Source organism: Carettochelys insculpta, chromosome 1 (genome assembly GCF_033958435.1).
Source record: "Carettochelys insculpta isolate YL-2023 chromosome 1, ASM3395843v1, whole genome shotgun sequence".
Taxonomy (NCBI): domain Eukaryota; kingdom Metazoa; phylum Chordata; order Testudines; family Carettochelyidae; genus Carettochelys; species Carettochelys insculpta.
The window spans coordinates 324410622-324433056 of record NC_134137.1 but is presented as its reverse complement, the minus strand read 5'-3'; the positions used below and the strand labels follow the sequence as shown (position 1 = coordinate 324433056).

At 42.3% G+C, this 22435-nt stretch overlaps 1 protein-coding gene across 2 annotated transcripts in view; it reads left to right on the top strand.

Moving 5' to 3' along the window:
• The first annotated feature begins 577 nt into the window (after nt 1-577).
• Nucleotides 578-22435, top strand: part of PDZRN4 (PDZ domain containing ring finger 4) — a 442005-nt gene continuing 420147 nt past the window's right edge. The window contains exons 1-3 of one of the 2 annotated variants that reach the window (XM_074984079.1): nt 578-1240; nt 4773-4859; nt 9623-9730. In XM_074984079.1, coding sequence (XP_074840180.1) covers nt 578-1240; nt 4773-4859; nt 9623-9730 — 858 coding nt within the window. Of the gene's footprint in view, nt 1241-4772; nt 4872-9622; nt 9731-22435 lie in introns of both variants that reach the window. The other variant, XM_074984078.1, reaches the window with a different exon arrangement.

The following is a 22435-nucleotide window of genomic DNA, read 5'->3' as shown; positions in this document are numbered from 1 at the left end:
AAAGACTTTAACCTACTGTTGGGGTGGGTAGGAAGAATGTCCCAGTGGCCAATCATCCCAGAGAGGGGAGCCTGGAGAAGATCTCTGGGAGTGAATCGGTTGCGAGTGGGATGTGGGCTTATCTTCTGCCCAGCAGGCCACCAGCTCCCCCCACCCCCTTTCCCAGCCCCACTGCTGCACAGGGAAAGGAGCTGGCCTGGTTGCTTCCCCCCTCACCCTCCTTCAGTGCAGGCGAGTGGGGGGCTGGCAGATCTCAGCGTGTTCCCGCCTCGTCCTGCCGCCTTCCCCTACACCCAGGGATGCCACGAAAGGGCGGAGGGGGTGGGGGAGGGATTGGGCGGTAGCTCGTATTAGAGTTAATACGGGAGGCTCGGGGGACATGGCGAGCCGCTGAACACTTCAAACCAAACAAACTCCGCGCTGCCCGCCCCCCTCTCCTTCCCCCGTCCGTGGAGGTTGGAGCTGCGTTGCCGCCACCAGCTGCCTGGAGAAGCAGCGCCGCCGTCGCCGCCGCCGCCCCTGGGACGTGTCTCCCCGCCTGTGCAGCGCCCCCAGCCCGCTGCGCCCCCCGCCGGCCATGGGCTTTGACCCGGCTCGCTTCGCCGAGCCTGTGGACCCGGATCTCAAGTGCAAGCTGTGCAGCCAGGTGCTGGAGGAGCCGCTGTCCACGCCCTGCGGGCACGTCTTCTGCGCCGGCTGCCTGCTGCCCTGGGCGGTGCAGCGCCGCCGGTGCCCCCTGCAGTGCCAGCCCATCTCGGCCCAGGAGCTGCACCAGGTGCTGCCGCTCCGCAGCCTCATCCAGAAGCTGGCGATCCGGTGCGACTACCGCCCGCGGGGCTGCGGCAGGACCGTGCGTCTCCACCAGCTGGCCGCCCACGTCGAGAGTTGCGACTACAGCCCGGCCCGCTGCCGCCACCCGGGCTGCGCGGAGGTGCTGAGCCTGAAGGACCTGGAGGCGCACATGCGGGACAGCTGCCCGCACCGCCCGGCCGGCCCGTGTCCGGGGGGCGCGCCACCGGGCGGGGGGCACTGCTGCCTGCGGGCGCTGTGCAGCCCCAGCGGCGGCCCCCGGGCCCGCCTGGAGCAGGAGCTGCGGCGCCAGGCCCGCGTGTGGAGCCGGAGGGAGAAGGCGCTGCTGGCCCAGCTGGCGGCGCTGCAGCGCGCGGGGCAGCCCGGGGGCCGGGGGAAGTTCAACCAGGACGCGCACCCCCTCGGCAGCAGCGGCGGGAACTCCGGCAAGGTGAGCGGCGGGCGCCGGGCTGAGCAGCTGGGGGGGGCTAACCTGGCCTTACATGGGGCCTCCGGCCAGCAGGGGCTGCTCCTTGGGTCGCGCCTGCAAGCGGGGGCAATGGGACACTTGGCGTGGGGACTGCAGAACCGTTTGCTTTAGTAGGTCACCAGCTTTCCTGGGGAAGAGCCATTGCCTCCCCCTTGGGGGAGAAAAAAGAATCTAGAGTCTTCCCCAGGTAAGCTGGTGTTAGTCCTGAAGGGACTGCAGGACTGCTGGTCTTTTGTGAGCTACAGGCTAATACAGCTTTATGTGCTACAGACGAGCACAGACTACTTGTACTAGGGAGCAGGGGTAGCTCAGTGGTTAGTGCATTGGCCTGCTAAACCCAGGGTTGAGAGCTCAGCCCCGGAGGGGGCAATTTAGGGATCTGTGGCAAATGGATTGAAAAGAAAATTTGTCTGAGTTCTTGATAGGTCCTGCTGTGAGTGCAGGGTGACTGGACTCCAGTGACCTCCGAAGGTCCCTTCCAGCTCTGTGAGATAAGGGTGTGATAGGTATAGGAGGCGCTGAGTGCTACTGAACCAAACTGTAACTCTCCACATCTCTGAAAGGGAAGCCACTTCAAGTCAGCATTCAGTAGCTCCCTGAGTTGTAGCATCAGTGCGAACAACTCATGGGTGAGACCACCAAGCACTCCATCTATTCCCTAGGGGCCAGGTGCACTGCCAGCCCAACTGCTGCACTCAGCAGTCAGACCTCAGCTGCCCAGAGTCTGTGGTGTTTGTTCTGTACCTGTTGGTGCAGTCACTTTTGGAGCTGACACACATGTAGCAACCTTCTCCCACAACACCTGACCAGGATCTGGGATCGCTGTTTGAGCCCCAGAAGATGTCCCTTGGGGAGCCTCCAAAAGCAGACAGGCAGTCAGTTAACACCTGGGAGGTTAGTGCCATGCTCAACAACCTAAGACCAAGCTCTCTCTTGATGTGCTGATGGTGGAAAAGTCCAGAAACTGTTAAAATGCTGTAAATCAAACTTTTACATTTCATTCCCCCATTCATTCAGCCTGGAAAACTCCTCATTTTCCAAGAGCTGTGGAAATAGTTCCTGCACATTCTTTCTGGTCCCTTCATTTTCTTTAGGAGTTTAAAGCAAAGGAAGAACTAGAATATGACATAAATTACTTTAGTCCTTTTGGGATTATGTGTTTCATGTCTCCTTTTCTAGTTTAAGAATCTGGCAGCTCTAAAAGTAGCACTCTGGCAGCTGCTGGTAGTCCCAGGTGACTCAGTTAGGAGGAGGACTTCATGTCTGGAGACAGAAACACAAGTCAGAGGAAAGGACTTCAGCTTGGCTGACAACACACACATTTGCATGCAAACCTTCTGCCGAGTGTCCAGATCAGGCACTTTCTTCCAGCTGAATGTGATCTTATTAATGCTGATACTATGCCATCCTTAGATAGGGCTCCAGTTTCAGGTAAATATGAACCTAGCACATATTTTTTATTTTGTAATTACAGTATTAAGCAGTTGCTTGGGAAACAGTTTGATATTTAAAACAGTCTGGGACACAGAAATATCTTTAGTTTTGGGGAAGGGCATAATGATTGGCAATATTGACAAGAGAGACCAGCACCGCTGCTTCAGCCCTTTGCCAAGTCAGATAACATTGCCTAGAGATATTGAATTGCCTGCTTTTGATTAAATAAACAGATCCATTTTACTGGGGAGATGGCTTAACATGCTAGAGAGTTTGTTCTGCAAAGCTTAAATTCCTGCCCGAAGCATTGCTGTGCAGAGTCTGACATTGTTGGTTGCAACCATGGTGAGAAATGATTTAATGGAATGTAACCTCCACTCCAGAGACTTTTCTTCCAAAATCATTATTGACTCTTTTGAAGCAGAATCTAGAGGAAAAGATTTGACTAACCTTGCTGGCTTCTAAACTAGTGTGAGATCATGAACTTCAAGCTGCTGTAAAACAGACACGTGTTGGGGAACTGATTCAAGTTCTCACGATTGTTATGTCCAGGATTAAGATGATAAATTCAGAGCTCAGTGGAAATAAAGTATTTAGTGTTTTAAGAACTTGAATACTTAATCTTGTTTTTTTGCAAATTCTTCCTGATGGATAATCCATGGGATTGGTGTGTTGGCTTCATATGTTCATATATTTGGTTCACCTGCAGGAAAATATGATAATTAAGATAGCCAGCAAGGACTGTGGTGAAATGCAGAGTATATAAGAAGAATAGTCATATACAAAGAGAAGGTGATAAAGAGCTGGATTTTCAGAAGGAAATCTAAAAGCAGTTGGGACCATGACATGAAAGCAGTCCTCTTTTGTAATGCTTCAATAGCTACCATTTCTTGTCACTACCAGTAGGTGCTGCTGTATGAACTGCCTCAGAGAAATCTGTTACACAAGACAAGGAAAATGAACAAAACCTTAATTTGGAAGAAAAACTGTCTCTAAAGTAAAAAAAAAAATATTAATTTAAAAAGTATCATGCTGTATTATAAAACTTAACATAGTAATTTGTTTGAATATCAGAGTGCCTCCACATGCATTACTCTACTCTGAATATTTACAAATATAATTTCTTAAATTGTTAAAACTGCTAATGTACCATTTACCAGTGTATAAAGAAAAGCAAAACAGTGTTTTGTCATACTTGGTACAGGCTGAATAAAATTTTTCTGTAAAGATTGTCTCCTGAAATATAACTACTTTTATATGTAAAAATTAAAAGTAAATTACTCTGCCTGTTGTAAGAAAAGCCTGTTATAATATTTTTCATTTTCTTTCTATGGTTTAGAAAATTATGTAAAGACTTTTTCCTAATGATGTAGGCCTTTTTCATATGTTGCTTTTTAACTTTGATTTCTTCACTATTTTTGGTTGTGAGACTTATAAGATCACATCTAGGGTTTTTTAATGCGTATGTATGTTTTCTAGCATATTTGCTTTACCTTGATTTTTTTTTTTCTCTAATCGAAAAAAAAGAAAAAATTTGAAGTTATTCCCTCTTTGAATTACTGAGAAATCTATATAGACTCAGCTTTTTGGAGCTGGAAATGGTGCGAGAGAGATGAGTGAAATCTTGGATCCACTGAATTTAATGGAAAACTCTCACTGACTTCACGAGGGAAAGGATTTCACCCCATAACCTTAATATCTTATATAATTATTAGATGTAGGGATTTGTTTTAATGGTACACAAACATTTGGAGACTTATTTCAAGAGGTGCTGAGCATTCCCAGATCCACTAATTTAAAGTTCTGTGTACACAGCACCTATGAAAATCAGACCTTTGGGATCTACAAAGTACCTGTTATGTTTCAGTGGTATTTTTTTCCCACGCTGCAAACTTCTGTGCCATGATAAGTCTGTAGCACCATTTTTAATCATAAATTTTCCATTCAGCCTCTATATTTTGCTTTTTCCACAACGAAAAGCTATAACATTTTGTGACTTTCCTTTGAAGTCTACTTTTTCATGTACTATTTTAAAATTGTTTCACTCCTTTCTTCCTAGGGAGGAGAACCTAATCCATTGACCATCATGCTACAAAGAGAAAATGACACCTTGGGATTCAATATTATAGGAGGACGACCCAGTCAGGTAGCCACCAAAGTAATTGTAGCTTTCCTTTTTAAAAAATATACAGCAGACCCCCAATTTACGCATATGTTGCATTTCTGGGTGGGGGAGGGGCCGTGCCGCCTTCTGTCTCCCGGTTCTGGCTGCATCTGGCTCCCTGTTCCTGTGAGCGGTGGGTAGCCAAGAGCCAGGCATCAGCCTGGCTCCTAGCTCCCCTCCGCTTGTGGGAGACAGAAAAATAACCAGTGCTGCTACACTGCTCAGTTTCAAGTGACGAAGAGCTGGGAAGCAGGCGGCAGACTGGCTCCCAGATCCCCTGGCTTGTGGGAGCTGGGAAACTGACCAGCGCTGCTGCACTGGTCAGTTTCCCAGCCCTGGTGAGTGGCGTGGAGCTGGAAACTGGCCAGCACTGCCTCCTGGCTCCCTGCCACTCCAGTTACCACAAGTGCTTTGTGCAAATTGCGTAACTTATTTTGAGGCCTCTTATTCAGAACCCAGTGCAGGCTACACTGCACCGGAGTTCAAAATGAGTCCTTAATTTGAACTCCCCGGTACCCTGAATCATATGAGGGTTACCAGAAAGGAAACATTGTGCTTGAAACAGCCCTGTTATTTCCAGTGTGATGTTTAGCCCCATGGTTTCTACTTTGGGGTACAAATGTATCCCGAAATAGAAACAATAGTGTAGCCTTGTCCTTTGAGTATTAGTATGTGTTTTATTACTTTGTCCTTATAATAGCATGAATCAAGAACAATGTATTATACATGGTAGAGAAACTTGCAAAACTGAAAAATTAATAATTAAAATGCTTCATGGAATTTATCTATTTCATGCTTCTTGGAATCTTTTTCTTTTTGAAGTTGAAAAGTTGTAACCTGCTGCTGCTCTTTTAGCAACAAAATATTGGGGACAGGAAGTGTGTATGTTTGGTTTGCTTGTCTTCTCTTTTTCTAAAGTTATATTTTGTGGTGCCAGAGAGTCTGCCCATTAGCACCAAAAGCCTTAAAAGTACAGGGACCCCTCTGAGAAATTTCAGTGGTAATGCTTATGGGTAAATTCACAGAGCTGCAGATTTCATGTGCCTTTTATAAAGAGCTCCAAAGTATGAGCTTGTAAGATATCTTAAGAAAAAGGATGGAATTCTGGGACTGCAGAAGATCTGCTTGTTATAATACTTATATTGCAAGGTATGATACTTTTTTCCTAATCCTGGTGAATGGAGCCCATAAAAATCTTTATTTGGGACTACAGTGTGACTTCTACAATTTGGACCTGTGGAAGAACGTCTGATTTTTTTCAGGAAGAAAGCAGCTCAGTGTCTGTTTTCCTGGGCTTTCTTGAGATTTTGTTTTTTGAACTTCTAGATCACTGAAGTATTCATGTGCGCATAACACCAATTGAAACAGAAGGTTATGACTTGGTCTGGGATCCTTGAATTTCCTTTGCAATGAAAAGTGACAAGAATCTGACAATAGTAATGTAAAAGCGACTTGCAGAATTGAGGATGGGCCACTCTTTTAAAATTAAATTTGGCAACATGCCCTTGGACGCATGTTGACAGTGGCAGATGAATACACAGCAATCCCAGACTACAAAACTATCTCCATTTTGTTGCTGTTTTCAACAACGTGTATGTGAAAGTTAAGTCCCAAATCTGAATTACATCAAAAACAAACAGAGAGCATATGAGATCAGTGGAGCAAAAAATCTGAGTTGCACTGTCAACAGTTCTCACTGCGATTAAATGATTGCATATCAAGGCTAACTCAAATGTCCAATGAAAAGTAAGTTTTTGTTATAATTTTAGCATGGGGCAGTGGTATGCCACAGAAATCTTTTATTGACGTAAGTGTGCCTTAAACTGACAAAAGTTGGGAGACACTGAAATAGTACAATTATTTAATTTTAAAAAATTAAACATTTTGGTTGAATTGTTGAATAACAAGATATGAAGGGTCTGTGCTTGTCTCAAAGTGCAGGAAATTAGTTTCTTCAGATTATTCAAGGAAAAATGTGCATTGAATGAAACTTGGTTTGTTGAAATGAAACAGTGCAAGCTGAATGATCTTGTAAGCAACAGATTTCTGGGGACATAATTATGTTCTACTTGCAGAATTGCAAGCCTTTCTTTTTGTGAAAGGTGCCTTTCTGTGACTAAGGGATAAATGTACTACAATTGTACATATGTTGTGTTTCATTTCATAAAACATTTGAAGGTTTCTTCACTGCTTTTTCTTCCTCCACTCAGTTGGAAAAAAACCAAACCAAACCCATAGCAATGTCATTATGATTTATCTTAGCAGGAAAGAAGTTATATCAGAGAGTTGTGTATTGTGTATTTTTTAAAGGAAAAGGTCATCTAGTAGCTTAATAAGACTCTGTAAGTGAGATCTTCATTCTCTCTGGAATTTTGAAGCTCAGGGTTCCTGGTTCTGATGGTGGGAGATTTTTTTTGGTGCTGGCACTGTATAGACAAATTCAGGCTGTTCTACATGGACCCCAATCATGCATCCTGCCACAAGAGTATGCTAGCGGCAGCAGGAACATGTCAGAGACTATAATTTAGACCCACAGGGCTAGCTAACTTATGCATGGGGGAAGTAAGTGAGAGTGTGTGTCCGTCGGTCCTCCGTCTGTTCAGCCTGAGAGCAGCTTGGGATTGGGAGGGTATAAAAAAACTGAAGCCCAGGAATGCTGAGTCCAGGTGGCAAAGACCGCCAAAGGATGCAGGATGTGTATTCTCTGTTTAGGCTGGACCAGATTAATTTCCTTACTTTCATCAGATAGTACTTTACATTATAAAAGGTCAATAGGACCCCTTATTTAATAAGGGTCAATTTTGTATGAGTAAAATTATCACAGTCCACTCCCTTATATTCTAAGAAAAATGAAATAAATAAATCTGTTCACTCAGTATTTTGGTTAAAATCTATCATGGTATCTTTAGTACAGTTGTATTTCTCATATGTGAAGTGGAAACTCTAATAGAGTAGTGGTGTCCAACCTGTGTCCCGCTGGCAAAGTGTGAGCCATCGCGGTTCTGTGTGTGGCCTGAAAGACATTTTATTGGCATTGCCTATATGCAGGGTTGCCAGATTCTGCTGGTTTCCATCTGCAAAGTTTTTTTCCTACCTGTATTACTAAACTGACAAATACATGAAGTGGAGGGTATGTGAAGTCAGGTGCATGATGATTGAACACAACATTGGCTGTGAAAGCTGTGTGCTCCCACTGCTCCCAGCCAAAGTGCTGCTACTGTTTAATTGGTACACCCTGCAAATTCTAGGTATGCAAACTCAGTTAGCAAGACTACCCTATCCTAGGACACTGTCTTGGTTAACAACAATCTTGTGGGACACTCAAATGAAGGAGGGCCACTCATGCATCTCACTCACTAGCTTCGGTTGCCCATTGCTGCAGCAGGAGGTCTGTATGTTTACATCGAATCATTTTGAAACATTTTTTCACCTGTTCATAAGTTCTCTCTCTTGCTGCATACTCCACAAATTAACTCTTCTCTTTGTGATGGAAGGTATGAATAGTTGATAGGGTAAGCAGCCAGAGACAAAATTTAAGGGAGTAAGATTTCCATGGCACACTGCTGCCCCACGCTAAATTAAAAAATATTGTAACCGGAAATTAAACTAGCAGGACTGCTTGACAGCACTTAATTTAGAGCAATACTGTCAGTTTGCAATCTTGGCAGAATACAAGATCTTTGGGAGAGGTGCTGTAGATTTGTACCTCACCTAATATAGGAGGCTGTAATTTTAATTGCACTTTTGCTGTGAGAAAGACCCACACAGAAGACCCAATCCTGCAAATGCATATACCTGGATAGTCCCATTGGTCAGCGTCCAATTGACAACATATAAAGTGCTGTCAATGTACGAAATAAACTGAGAAAATAATCTCTTTCAAATATAGTTATTTTTGTTGTTTGTAACATTAAGTAAATAAGTTCAGACAGAAAAGTGGTTTCTAAGTTGACCGTGCCTCTTTAATTTCATTAAATAAATCACAAATTTATTAGAACATATTTTAAGTGAAATGTTGGAAATTTGTATGCAGAGTTGGATTGCCACTATTATCATGCTTAAATGTAAAAGAACTTCAGTATGATCAGTGCTGCCTATGGTATTATTCCAACTGTGGTAAATATCTTCTTAGCTGTAAATTTGAATTTTAAGTTATTTTCACTTTGAAGCATGTAAAGATCAGCTTGTAAAAGTTTCTCCTTTTGTCCATAGCTGATCTTTATAGGTTTCATAGTTGGGCAAGTTCCCAGTCTCCCATGTAGATAGGATTTATGAGCTTATCTAACTTCAATAGAATTCCTTTGCTACGTTACTAATAGTGTCACTTCATTTTCTAAGGATATGTATATAGCAGCATTAAATAATGTTTCTTCCTGAGACAAACTCTTGCACTTCTTCCTTTTGTCTTTAATACATGATCCTCTTTATATACATTAGTCACTTCTGCTAGAAAGTGTGAGGTTCACCTTAAATATTTTATCTAGGATCTGATAAGTACTGCATGTTGTTTTTATGTAGCCTAAGCTAATCTAATAAATTAACTTGTCAAAATGCTGGAATAGTTTATTAATGCTGTCATTTTGATTAACACCTATTTTGTGTTAAATAAATTAAAAACCTCCATGACCTAAATCACTAGCTGAAAAAGAGTTGCATTTTCATTTTGTATTGCCGTGTATAGCACTGTCTCTGGTCTTGTACTAATGTGGCCTTTTTTCCCCCAACTTCATTATTGCCTGGTATAGAACAATCAGGAGGACTCTTTACCTGAAGGAATTTATGTGTCAAAAATCTTGGAAAACGGACCTGCTGACAAGATAGAAGGCCTGCAAATTCATGACAAGATCATTGAGGTGAGAATGAAGGTGTGCATGTTGATGTGATAGTGTCATACTCCATGAACGTGGATTTGTTATTTTTCACAGTGAATGTGGTAATTACCCTTTATTAATATGTGGTTGCAGAATTCTTGTAAACTGAAATGATCAAACGTTTATCAGATGTGTATTCACGTTGCGGACTTCTTGAATAGCTAAGTGTATTTATAGAAGTGTTGTTACAAGGCTTATTTTGTTGTTTTCAAGACAAAGCCATAGAAACTGACTGGGCAATTAGGAGTGGCATTCTGTTTTAGTTTGTGATGGCTGAAAAGGAAGGTCAAATAGTTCTTTATAAATTTATCATTTTTCCGTGAAATTATTTTGACTTGAACAAGTGAAATGGCTTTTTTTTTTTTTTTTTTTTTTTTTGCACCTGAGACAGTTCAAGGGAGCTGTGTTGATAAATGATGTTCTGGAACTCTGGGAAGAGTTAGGCAAACTGTTCTTTCTGTGTATGATCAGTTAGTTGAGTGCTTGCTGTTTTCTACCTATACCAATACAGTTCTTTTCCAGTCATGTAATATTCTAAGACAGCCATATTTAAAGTCTGTTCACATGTAAGTATTTCTTTTTTTTTACTAAAAAAATTGAAAAGAGTTTAACTTAAAAACTAAAAAAAGTTCCACCTAAATTCTTCAGAAATTGTTTGGCTTCTTCTGCCTGTGTAGCCTGTGATTGGTAAACCTGGGTAGCACTAAAAGATGTGGCAATGTGTGTGAAAAACATTATTTTGCTTAGTGAAATGGATTTCTGCTGTTCTGTGACAATTGAATTTTAGGTCACAGCTGTAATACAGCTGTGCCCTTTTATCACTTCTCTTAACTGTGACTGTATTATGTTTGTTGTGGGTGCAGCACTTTAGCCTCAGTTTTCGTGGTGGTGCAGAAGCACTTTTTTCACTTGACAGTTGAACACTATTCCGGAGCTAGACAAATGAAACAAGTAGATCAAAAATTTATATCTTGCACCATTTCTTTATTAAGAAGTTGACACCTGAAGTGTGTCAGCACTGCTTGAACACTGGTATTGCTTTCACTGTAGGGAGTTTAGAGCAATATGCCAAACAGGATTTTTGGGGGGAGGCCGGGAGGGTTGGAAAAAGAGACAGAGAGAGAGAGCACATGCTTTGGTTTAGCAGAGAACAGAGTTAGCTGTAATTATGCTGAACTTGCAAAGTACCCTGTATCTACACAGAATTTTTGTATCAGAATTTTCTATCAGCAGGATTATAGTCAGAAAGCAAGTCTATTTTCCTCGTTTTTTTTTTTTTATTATGGCACTCTTCATGTATTGTCTGATAGAGACTGTGCAGCCCTAAGGCTTGATACATTTACTCAAACATTTATTCTGCATTTTATTTGTTTAACATATATTTGTTTTTAGTGAGTAATGTGAAACCTTTTTACATGCAGGAAAGGGTGCACAGACCAAATTAATTAAGCTCTAAGAACTCCTCCGCTTTTGTCTGACATTACATTTTAGACAATGTCAGCTATATAATGTTGGCATGTGAAGAGTCGGGAGAGCTTCAGTTCCATATGAAAATGTCCTATATACAACTAATTAAACAGAAAATTAATGCCTGCTCTGTCGCGTAATCATTTTATGCTACATGACTGAAAGTTGATCTTTTGGCACCATATGCTAGCCTGCCTTTACTGTCACACTCTGACTTCTTAGTTTTTATTTTTGTTTTTGTAGTTTGGGAAGGATTTCAAGAGAATTTAGGGAGAAACTATAGAACAGATAAACATTTTACAATAAACATTAGTGCTGCAGTATTTAATCAAAATGAAGAGGAAAAAAGTCATCTTCAGCTTTTCTAAATAAATTCTGAATTAGTAACTACCTTTGTAATGTTACGATTTTGCCAGTATAAACATCTGGAGTCAAAAGGTTGAAATTTACCTTGGCAATGCATGAATATCAATGTCTTCTCACACCAGAATGCTTTGGAAGTCTGTACTACTGCTGTCTTGTTTAAAGGATCAACAGGAATGTTTTCACTGTGAGGAAATGAGTCAGACTGTGTGTGTTTGTCTCAGGAATGTTGGCAAATACACAGAATACGAGACAATTTTGGTGAGGAGAAGATGGGAACCAGATCTCTTTATTTTTGGTTACTCTACAGCCATTCTTAGACCAGCTCAGATGTGTGGTGCGTGTGTGTGTTTAAAAGAGGTAATTTTGCAGCAGTCAAATGCAGGAAGAATTGATGTTGTTTTGGGATTTATAATGACTTCAGTTAGTTGTTTGGTACTGTACTACCCATTATAATCTTTTGGCAGTGTGTAGCTAATGGGATAATGGACAGAACTATCCCATTAAATCAGAAGAAAATAGACATAAGTGTAACGGTCTGTTCTCAAGCCCTGTTTCTAAATGAAGAAGGTAATTAGTTTTAGTGCTTTATCAGATGTTTAACAATGTTAGCTGCAAATGGTTGACAAGGGTGAGTTTGTGAAAACTTTAGATGACTGCTCCAAGAGTTAATTTAGTGCAACAAATGGATTTCACAGTACTGTGACACTGGCAGCTGGAATTGTGAATTAAGTCTGGCAGACTTAATTGTCACCCCTCTTCACTGTGCATTCATCACAGCCTAGCACAGACTACCAGAAACTTTGCTAATCAATGAGTCTTACACTAAAGGATGCAGAGATTTCGTTCATCTGTGAAGATATTCTGTGTAAGTGGAAACAACTGGTCATACAAACTACTTGAATTCAGCTGTTTTGTTAGAGAAATGTGCATACTCTGGCTCATCTACACTAGAGAGTTTTGTTGACAAAATTGGGAATTTGTTGACAAAACTCACAGAGCATCTAGACACAGGCTGCGTCTACACTACATTCCCCTTTTGGAAGGGGAATGCAAATGCAGCTGATTGGAAATGCAAATGAGGTGCTAATTTACATATTGCATGCCTCATTTGCATGATGTCACCCAGTTGCTGTTCCGGAAGTGCTGTTTTCAGAAGGAAATAAAAATTATAGAGGAGTGGCTGCCATTATGCAAATGAGGCATGCAGTATGTAGATAAGCACCTTATTTGCATTTCTGATCAGCCACATTTGCATTCCCCTTCTGAAAGGGGAACGTAGTGTAGACACAGCCAAAATGTGTTTTGACAACAGACTGTTGACAAAACTCAGCACTTCTGTCAACAGCGTTCTGCCTCTCTGCAATGATAATGTCTTTGTTGACAGTTTCTGTCAACAGGGCTTCCAGTTCACTAGGCAGCCCTGTTTGCTGAGCTTCTGGTTGGCTGTTCTATTGAGAGGGTGGCTGGGCTGTCTGCCACTCTGCCTTGACAGAGGCAATTGCTCTTTCAGTATGCTTGTGTGTATGGACGTGATCTGTCAACAGAAGGTTTGCCAGAAGAGCTCTTTCGACAGTACCTTTGGTCGACAGGTCGCTGTAGTGTAGATGTAGCCAGTATATATAGTGTAATCTCAGTATGCATTGTCTCAGCTATTGGATTATATGGTCTTAAATGTTAGCTTTTTTTGTGAATAAACCCTCAAGTTATGTGGGGGATGTGTTCCTGCAGCCCCCATGTAACTCAAATTTTCACACAGATTAAGGGGAGATGGGGTCCTGCAAGTAGCAGGGAGCTCGTAGAATCATAGAACAATAGAGCTGGAAGAGACCTAAAAAAGCCATTGAGTCCAGCCCCCTGCTGTAAGCAGGACCAAACCCATCAGATCAGCCCAGCCAGGGCTTTGTTAAGGTGAGACTTAAACACCTCCAGGGATGGAGACTTCACTACTTCCCTGGGTAGACCATTCCAATGCTTTGCCACTCTCCTAATGAAAAAGTTTTTCCTAATGTTCAACCTGGACCTTCCCAACCTCAACTTGAGACCACTGTTCCGTGCTCTGTCATCCATGACCACTGTGAACAGCCTCTCTCCAACCTCTTTGCAGTCTCCCTTCAGTAAGTTGAAGGCTGTTATCAAGTCCTCCTTCAGTCTTCTCTTCTGCAGACTAAACAGTCCCAATTCCCTCAACCTTTCTTCATAAGTCATATGCTCCAGCCCCCTAATTATTTTGGTCTCCCTCCGGTGGACCCTCTCCAGTGTATCCACATCCTTCCAATAATTGGGGGCCCAGAACTGGACACAGTACTCCAGATGTGGCCTCACCAAAGCCAAATAAAGAGCAATAATCACTTCTTTGCATCTACTAGCAACGCTCCTCTTGATGCAACCTAATATGCCATTAACTTTCTTGGCTTCAATGGCACACTGTTGACTCATGTCCAGCTTCTCGTCCAATACAACTCCCAGGTCCTTTTCTGCAGAACTTCTACCGAGCCAGTCAGACCCCAGCCTGTAACAATGCTTGGGATTCTTCCGGCCCAAGTGCAGGACTCTGCACTTGTCCTTATTGAACCTCATCAGATTTCTTGCAGCCCAGTCTTCCAATTTGTCTAAGTCAGTCTGGACCCTGTCCCTACCCTCAAGCGTATCTACCTCTCCCCCTAGCTTCGTGTCATCCGCAAACTTGCTGAGGGTGCAATCCAACCCCTCATCCAGGTTATTGATAAATATGTTGAACAGAACAGGACCCAGAATCGAACCTAGGGGCACTCCACTAGCAACCAACCACCATCCCAACATCAAGTCATTGATCATTACTTGCTGGGCCCAACCTTCTAGCCAGCTTTCTATCCATCTTACTGTCCATTTATCCAATCCACATTCCTTTAACTTGCTGACAAGAATATTGTGGGAGATTGTATCAAAAGCTTTACTAAAGTCAAGATAAATCACATTCATTGATTTTCCCCTATCCACAGAGCGAGTTGTCTCATCGTAGAAACTAATCAGATTGGTCAGGCATGACTTGCCCTTCATGAATCCTTGCTGTCTACTCCTCATCACTTTCCCCTCCTCCAAGTGCCTCAAAATGACTTCCTTGAGGAGCCCCTCCATGATTTTTCCAGGGACTGAAGTAAGACTGACCGGCCTATAGTTCCCTGGATCATCCTTCTTCACCTTTTTAAAGATGGGCACGACATTTGTCTTTTTCCAATCATCTGGGATCTCTCCTGATCTCCACAACTATTAAAGATAATGGCCAAGGGTTCGTGAACAACATACGCCAACTCCCTCAGAACCCTCGGATGAATTAGGTCTGGGCCCATGGATTTATGTACGTTCCTGCTTGGTTCCTGTCTTCCCGCTGCTTCCGGGACCCAGGAAACTGAATAGCACATGGCTGGTCAGTTTCCTGGGTCCCGCAAGTGGCAGTGAGACAGGAACCAGGCTGCTGTTTGGTTCCCAGCTCCCTGCTCTTTAGGGAACCTGGGAAACTGACTTATCTTGAGCTGGTCAGTTTCCTGGGTCCCACAAGCAGCAGGGAGCTGGGAACCAGGCAGCAGCCAGCTCCTGTCTCTCTTCCCCTTGCAGAGCTGGGAAACTGATCAGGCCAGCAGCCTTGGTCTGTTTCCTGGCTCCAGCCAGTGGAGGGGAGCTGGGAATCAGGGCCAGCCTGGATCTGGGTCCCCTCCATTCCGTGGAGCCAGGAAACTGACCAATGCTGCTTGCAGTTTCCCAGCTCTGCAAATGGAGAGGAGCAAGGAGCTAAGCTGCCACCTAGTTCCCAGCTCCCTGCCACTCTGGAGATCGAGAAACCGCTCCTGTCAGAAGCGGCAGCCAAGAGTCAGTTTTTCCACTCCTGTTAGGGACAGCAGCCTGACTCTCAGCTGCTGCCCGTGACAAGAGCAGTTTCCCGCTCTTGTCGGGGCGGCAGTCACATTAACCCAAGATGCGCAACTTGGTTGCGTGTATCTTGAGGGTTTAGTGTACTCTGGAATTTGCACAATTTGATAGATTCCCACTAGCTAGAAGATTAACATACTAGCTCTTGGTAAGTATGAAACGCAACCCCACCAGGTTGCTTACAGTCTGAATAGCCAAGGCCCAGTGCCGTACATGAAAGTGGCATAGTGTGCCATTTTTTTTGCCACAGTACTTGATAGTGTTACTCCTTTTGCGGGGCGGGGGTAGTACCTTTCAAGGCCTTGCATGTTTGTTGCCTTTTGAGTCAGTGATGACAGAAATTTATTTATGCTATATCAAAACCAGATCTTGCGTGATGGTCACAATATGATACTCAGGCAATTCCTTTGTGCAGGAATCTTAACTCTACACAAATGTCTTATTCCCATGGAGAAATTCTATCTTAGGTTTGCTTTCTGCCTTAAGCTCTCCTTCTTCTGCTTACCACTGCAGAGCTATGTGTAACAGTACCATCATTAACTTCCAGCACAACAGCCCTGACTAGTAAGAGTCATAGATTCGTGAAAACCCACAAGCCCTTTACTGGATAGGATATATTTGTCTCCTTCCTACTGGGCCTCATAGGCAGAGTTAGCAAGAGGTAGGAAAGAGTAAGAAGTCCAGAACGGATCTAAACCAGGTAATTCTGGCTGCTGTGAGGAAGTGGAAGAAGTCTTTCTCCCTCTTGCCTCCTAAAAAGAGAAGGAGAATCCTTGTATTGACTATACCCCCCTCCCCTTCATGTGTCTTTGCATTTTGTGAATAACTTCCATACTTGCCTTTACTAATGCTTTACAGCCTTCTAAAATCATGATGCAAAACTGACATGATTACAAACAGTTTCACTGCTGCCCACAGGGTTCAGAATTGCAGTCTGACTGCTGCCCTGTTGTTTTTATTTTACCCCACTGCTTTTGTTAAAGCTGTGAGTGGTGGCAGTTTAGGTGTCTGGCTGAAGATTGAGGAAGACATCATAGCCTCAGTTTAAAATCAGTTCATATTTAGAAGGTTTTATTTACACCCATAGTAGCTGTTCTCATTTTGAATGGAATGCAATGCTGTCTTCTGTGTGAGTTAGAAAAAATACAGTAGTTTCCACCTTGCAGGTATGAGATGGGATGTGTTAATGCTGTAAGAGGAATTACCTGAAGAGACAGACTTCAAAATGAAAGCATTAGGATGGAAGTCAAAGTCCTTGATATGGCTGACAAAATCCAGGATGTGCAGCTGTGCTGGTTTAGACACGTGCAAAGGATGAATAAAGGGGGCCTGGTGAAAAATAGTGTGCTGAGATATTTTGGTAGGAAAGAGACCCTGAACAAAGCCAGGGAAATGTTGGGTGGTGTCAAAGAAGCTGGTATGCTGGTGGATTTTGTTGCCTCCCAGGACAGACAAATATGGCAGATGCTTGCACAATGATAGGACAATGGGGAGAAAAAAAGAATTTGCAAAAATGGATATTTATTCATCTTGTTCAGACTATTTTTCAAAAAATTATGATTGAATGTTTCTAACCCCATTATATTCAGCAGGACTCACATTATCCTGCATAATGCCCTCAAGTTATCTAACTTAAATAATCTAAATTTGCCTCTTCAGGGTAATAGTCATCGGGGTGAGAGGGGTGGTGTAGCTGTGTTAGTCTGTAATTTCACAAGTAACAAGTCATCCTATAGCACCTTAGAGGCTAACAAATTTACTAGGTCATGAGCTTCTGTGGGAAAAGCCACTTCCTCAGCTGTTATGCATAAATTGTGCCCAGGGTAGCATTCATAATTCCATGTGGATTTTGTCAATACTTATTAAAAAATGAACAGTATTTGAACTAATGAGGCAAAAGAGAGAAAATACCTTGTGTTACCTAGTAGGCAAGGAAGTACAATCATGGCTGGACTCTCTCTACTACGTTTGCCAAATAAAAATTACAGAAGACCAATTTAACTCTTAAGATGTGTGCAACAACAGCTTAGGCACAAAACCAAGATGTCCTGCAATAGCAATATAAGCACACTGTCATCTGGATAAATATACATGTTTGCAGGTGCACTTTGTTTTTCCGGAGGAGAGACTTGTTATTTCACTCTCATATGAAACAACTTTGGCCTAATGCATTTTAGCCAGTTGATTTAGTCCTTAATTTGATGACTTGGAAAACAAGTATGATGGAGAGCAGAAAAAATATTTTTAGTTCTAGCCTTCAAAAGCTAGATAAGTATAGAGGTATTTGGACTGTATATGCAGCCGGAACTCTGTAAGCAAACCATAAATTAGGCTTCTTTTATTTTATTTCCCTGTTCTGTTACGTTGACTTTTTAAAAATTTTCTGCCGAATTTCTAGCGCATGCTTGCAAAGCCATTTTCAGTATGAAACTTGCATCTGTAAGCGTCTAACCAGAAATTTTTAACTGTTAACCTGACTGGTGACTGAACTCTGCGTCAGCCCTGTGATGTTTCACCTTCTTTGTGTTTCTGTCATTACATTCGCTGTTTTGCTAAAGCCAAATCTCTGATACTTGTCATGTTTAGTTTACGTTATCCATTGTTAGATTACATCTGAAGAACAAACAGTTTAAAAGTGGTCTTGCTGGGATCACAGCATGCTAATTTGGAACGGCTTTGAATCAAAGAGGTTCATGATGTGACAAATAGACTATGGGTGGTAGCTGAGGAATGCTTCCTTAATGGACCCCTGCTTAAGGTATGGTACATAACAGGTTATGAGACAAAGTAGGTTTTGTTTATAAGTCATCTAAAGATTACAGTAGTCATCTTAACATAAGATGCTTCAGCGGCCCGTATAGAACACACAGCACTAGTTTTGCAATGATACTTGGCCATACTCTGTTCTTACTGGATGTTAACAGGTGTAAACAGGGGCAGAATTTGGCCTAGTGTATTTTGCTTTCAAGAGAAGATTAAGAATGTAGTTGCTAGGTGGCATATGTTTCTTTTGTTTTGTTAATGAAATAGCATTGTATAATTTATCTGTGTACCGTTGGTAAATCTAGATTTGATCTCTTGGACTGTTGGTTCCAAGGAGACTAAAGTCTGTAAACAGATTACATACTGTTTTGACACTTGAGGTATTGTAGGTTCTCAAAATTATAACATCTTGACTTACAACAGCCTTTTTCCTTTCTGTGGTTTAAAGGTAAATTGAAAGGGTTTTTGAACCAGCTAAGAACTGAATGTAGACTTAAATCCTGTAAATGGCCCAAGTTCATGCTTATCTTTAAGCATCAGTTGTGCAGCTGATTTCACAACTCTGGGACTATTCTCATGCATGCCACACTCCAGAAGGCCCTAGGTGACATGCCTGTTCTCTTCTATAGGACACCTCCCAACCCTATGAGGATTCTAACCAATAGCCACAGTCTATACTGCAGGAATACCAGTCCTGGGAATTTTCCTTGCAACAGAGCCCGCTGCCAGCTTTGTCCACATATCTATTCTGGTGATACCATCACTGACCTAACCAGGTTACTCACAAAATCACGGGCACATTCCCATGCTCCTCAACTAACATCATTTATGCCATCATGTGCCAACAATGCCCAGATGCTTTGTATATTGGACAGACTTCAAACTCTCTCAAAGAGTTAATGGGCACAAAACAGACATCAAAACATTCCTGATCCACAAACCAGTTAGTCTAACAGAATGGCCCATTCCATTAAAATGTAATGACTTTAGAGTCTGCGTTTTATTGAAGAAGAATTTCTGGTCTGCTTTACAAGGAGAAGCTGCTGAACTCTCTTTCATATTCAAACTCAACACATTTAACATGTGGTTTGAATTGGGATCCAAACTTTCTGGGAAATTATAGGGGCTCTTTGGCATACTTGGTTTAATTTAATTCTTGACTTCCCTCCCCCTCCCCAGCTCTCTGATTTGCTCACCTTGATAATTTATTTTCTGATTTGTCAACTTTGATTACTGTTTTGGTTCTCTATGCCTTAAATATTGAGCCTGTTGTGGTATGGCTATGGTCTGAAGAAGTGGGTCTGTCTCATGAAAGCTCATCTAATAAATTATTTTGTTAGTCTTTAAAGTGCTACTTGACTGCTTTTTTGTTTTCATGCATTGGGGTTGAACGTGTGTGTGTGGCTGACTTGGCGGGGTGGGGGGGGTGCATCAAAGTGCTGAGGGATGGCTGCCTCAGCCCTGCCCCTTCTATCTGAAGCCCTGTCCATTCCAGGAGTGTAAAACTGCCCCTTTCCTCTTGCCCAGGGGTCCCCCTGTTTTGTCTGCCATCCAAGCATGTGTCTAAGTACGTGGCAAGATTTGGGGCTCAGCTTTTGGTTTTTGCTTACATCAGACATTGCCAACTGTAGCAAAGGGCAGAGAATTGTGTTCATGTTGTTCTTTGTGCTACTTTTAATTTTAGTGATGTGCTTCTCTCTTGGAGGAGAGACACCAGACCCTTAGGTGGGTATCTGATTTTCAGATTTTTTTTAATTTGTTTAAAATATTCTTGTTTATGATATTTAAGTCCAGGTAGGTTTAGTTTGGGATCTTAGTTTTGCCCATATCATTCCCTCCACTGTACATCATGAGGAGGCAGAAAGATGAAGAAAAATGATGCAAAATTTCATTGAAACTCCCTAGGGACAAAGAACAGGGAAGAGGGTAGTGAAAGAGAAGGAGTGTGGTTCATATGTGACACCTTTCTACCTTGCAGCCAACAGAATCCTGATGTACAAGCAGAACATATTTGGGATTCTTTGGATTTGCACCAAACAGGTGAAAGGCGTTTTCAGACAGCATTGATTAACTAGTTTGGTAAAGCCAGTAGAAAATTCACTGTGATTCCCTGCTGCTCACAGCAGCAGTAATTTCTGCTCTGAATATTGTAGCCATGTCAAGCATACATTTGAGGAGAGGGTGATTTGAGTGGATGGACTGCACCACCACGCCAGTCATGTTCTGAGGCAGAGAGGATTCTGGTAAATCATTAGTAAGGTCGTTTATGGATCTTCCAATGTTCATAGCTGGTGTTGTCACCATTCATTGTGGATCCTCGGATTTTAGGTGAAGGCTAGGCCACCCCCTGACCATTTTACAATGATGATAATCCATCTCACAATGGTAAGAGTCAGAAACTCTGCAAATTGAAATTCAGAATTTCTCTGGATAAAGTGTTTCAATTTGTGCTTGCTGCATGGCCACTGCTTCTCCCTTTCTTCTCAGTATATTTTAAAATTGTATTTCTAAAGGAGTAAACATTAACTCTGGGATTTCCAGCAATTGAAAACTACAGATAATAGAGAGCTTCTATGGAACACAGGCTTGCAGTAAATTCTGTTCTGTGTAGTTTGTTATACCCTGCTTATCACCCTAGTATCCGAGTAGCATTCAGTAACACAGCAAGCAGCATAACTAACATCTTGTCTCATCTCACTTTTTATGTGACACCTTCCCCAGAGGAAGAATTGTATGTGCAGTGGATTTTTTTTTTTTTTTTAAAGAATTACATATAGACACATGTTGCAATGACTTGGTTAGAGAAGATTAGTTCAAAAAATGAAATTTCCATTTGAGTGGTTTAATTTGTTATGTTTCTTAGTTCCAGGGAAATTTCATGTCATAATCTCAACCCAATCCTTGAGAAAGGTCCATCTCCTTCACAGATCAGTTCTACTCTATTGTAGAGTGTGCCATTGTGCCAGAGGAGTGAAGTTATCAACCATGGTTTTCAGTTGATCTTTTAGATATCCTGGCCCCAATAGTCAATATGAAGCTGAAAAAAAACAAAAACAAAAACCAAAAAAGATTAAGATGCAAGGTGTGAAAATGAGGATCAAGAAGAAGAAAGGTGAAATTTTAGGCAGCGCGTCTTAAATTTCTAAATGAGAAATGGAGAATAGACGAAGTTAAAGGCTTCAGAGAGCTTTGCAGCACTGATCAGAGAGGGCTAGGTCTTTGAAACTTTCACATGCTGAGAACTGGCTAGAACAATTAACAGTAGACTCAGCTGTGAGTGATTCTGACACAGTTTAAGAGAATAACAAAATAATGTATTAGGTGATGAGATTTCATGGGACAGACCCACTCCTTCAGACCATAGCCATACCAGAACAGACTCAATATTTAAGGCACAGAGAACCACATATAGAGGAGTGTGGAGGGCCTTCTGGAGTGTGGCATTCTGATTAAGGAGAGGTTGTAGGTCTTTTATAATGCGTTGCAGTGGTTTGAGTTGGGGGCTGTGAGTAATGACCAGTGGTGGTCTGTTCTTAATCAGAATGCCACACTCCAGAAGGCCCTAGGTGACAGGCCTGTTCTCTCCTACAGACAACCTCCCAACCTTATGAGGCTTCTTACCTACAACCACAGTCTATATCGCAGGAACACCAGTCCTGGAACTTTTCCTTGTAACAAAGCCTGTTGCCATCTTCGTCCACATATCTATTCTGGAGATACCATCACTGGACCTAACCAGATTATTTACAGAATCACCAGCACGTTCTCATGTTCCTCAACTAATATCATATATGCCATCATGTGCCAACAATGCCCAGATGCTTTGTATATTGGACAGACTTCAAAGTTGCTTAGTTAAAGAATTAATGGGCATAAAACAGACATAAAAACACTTCTGATTCACAAACCTGTCAGCCAGCTTTTTAATGGAGTGGGCCATTCTGTTAATGACCTAAAAGTCAGCGTCTTACCGAAGAGGAATTTTCACAACATTTTGGAAAGAGAGGGTGCTGACCTCTTTTATATTCAAATTCAACACATTAACACATGGTTTGAACCAGGATGGGAATTTTTAGGTCATTATAGGGGCTCTTTTGCATACTTGGCTTAATATAATTCTTGTCTCCTCACCCCACCCCACCTTCTGCTCCTCTACTCTCTGATTTGCTCACCTTGATCATGTTTTTT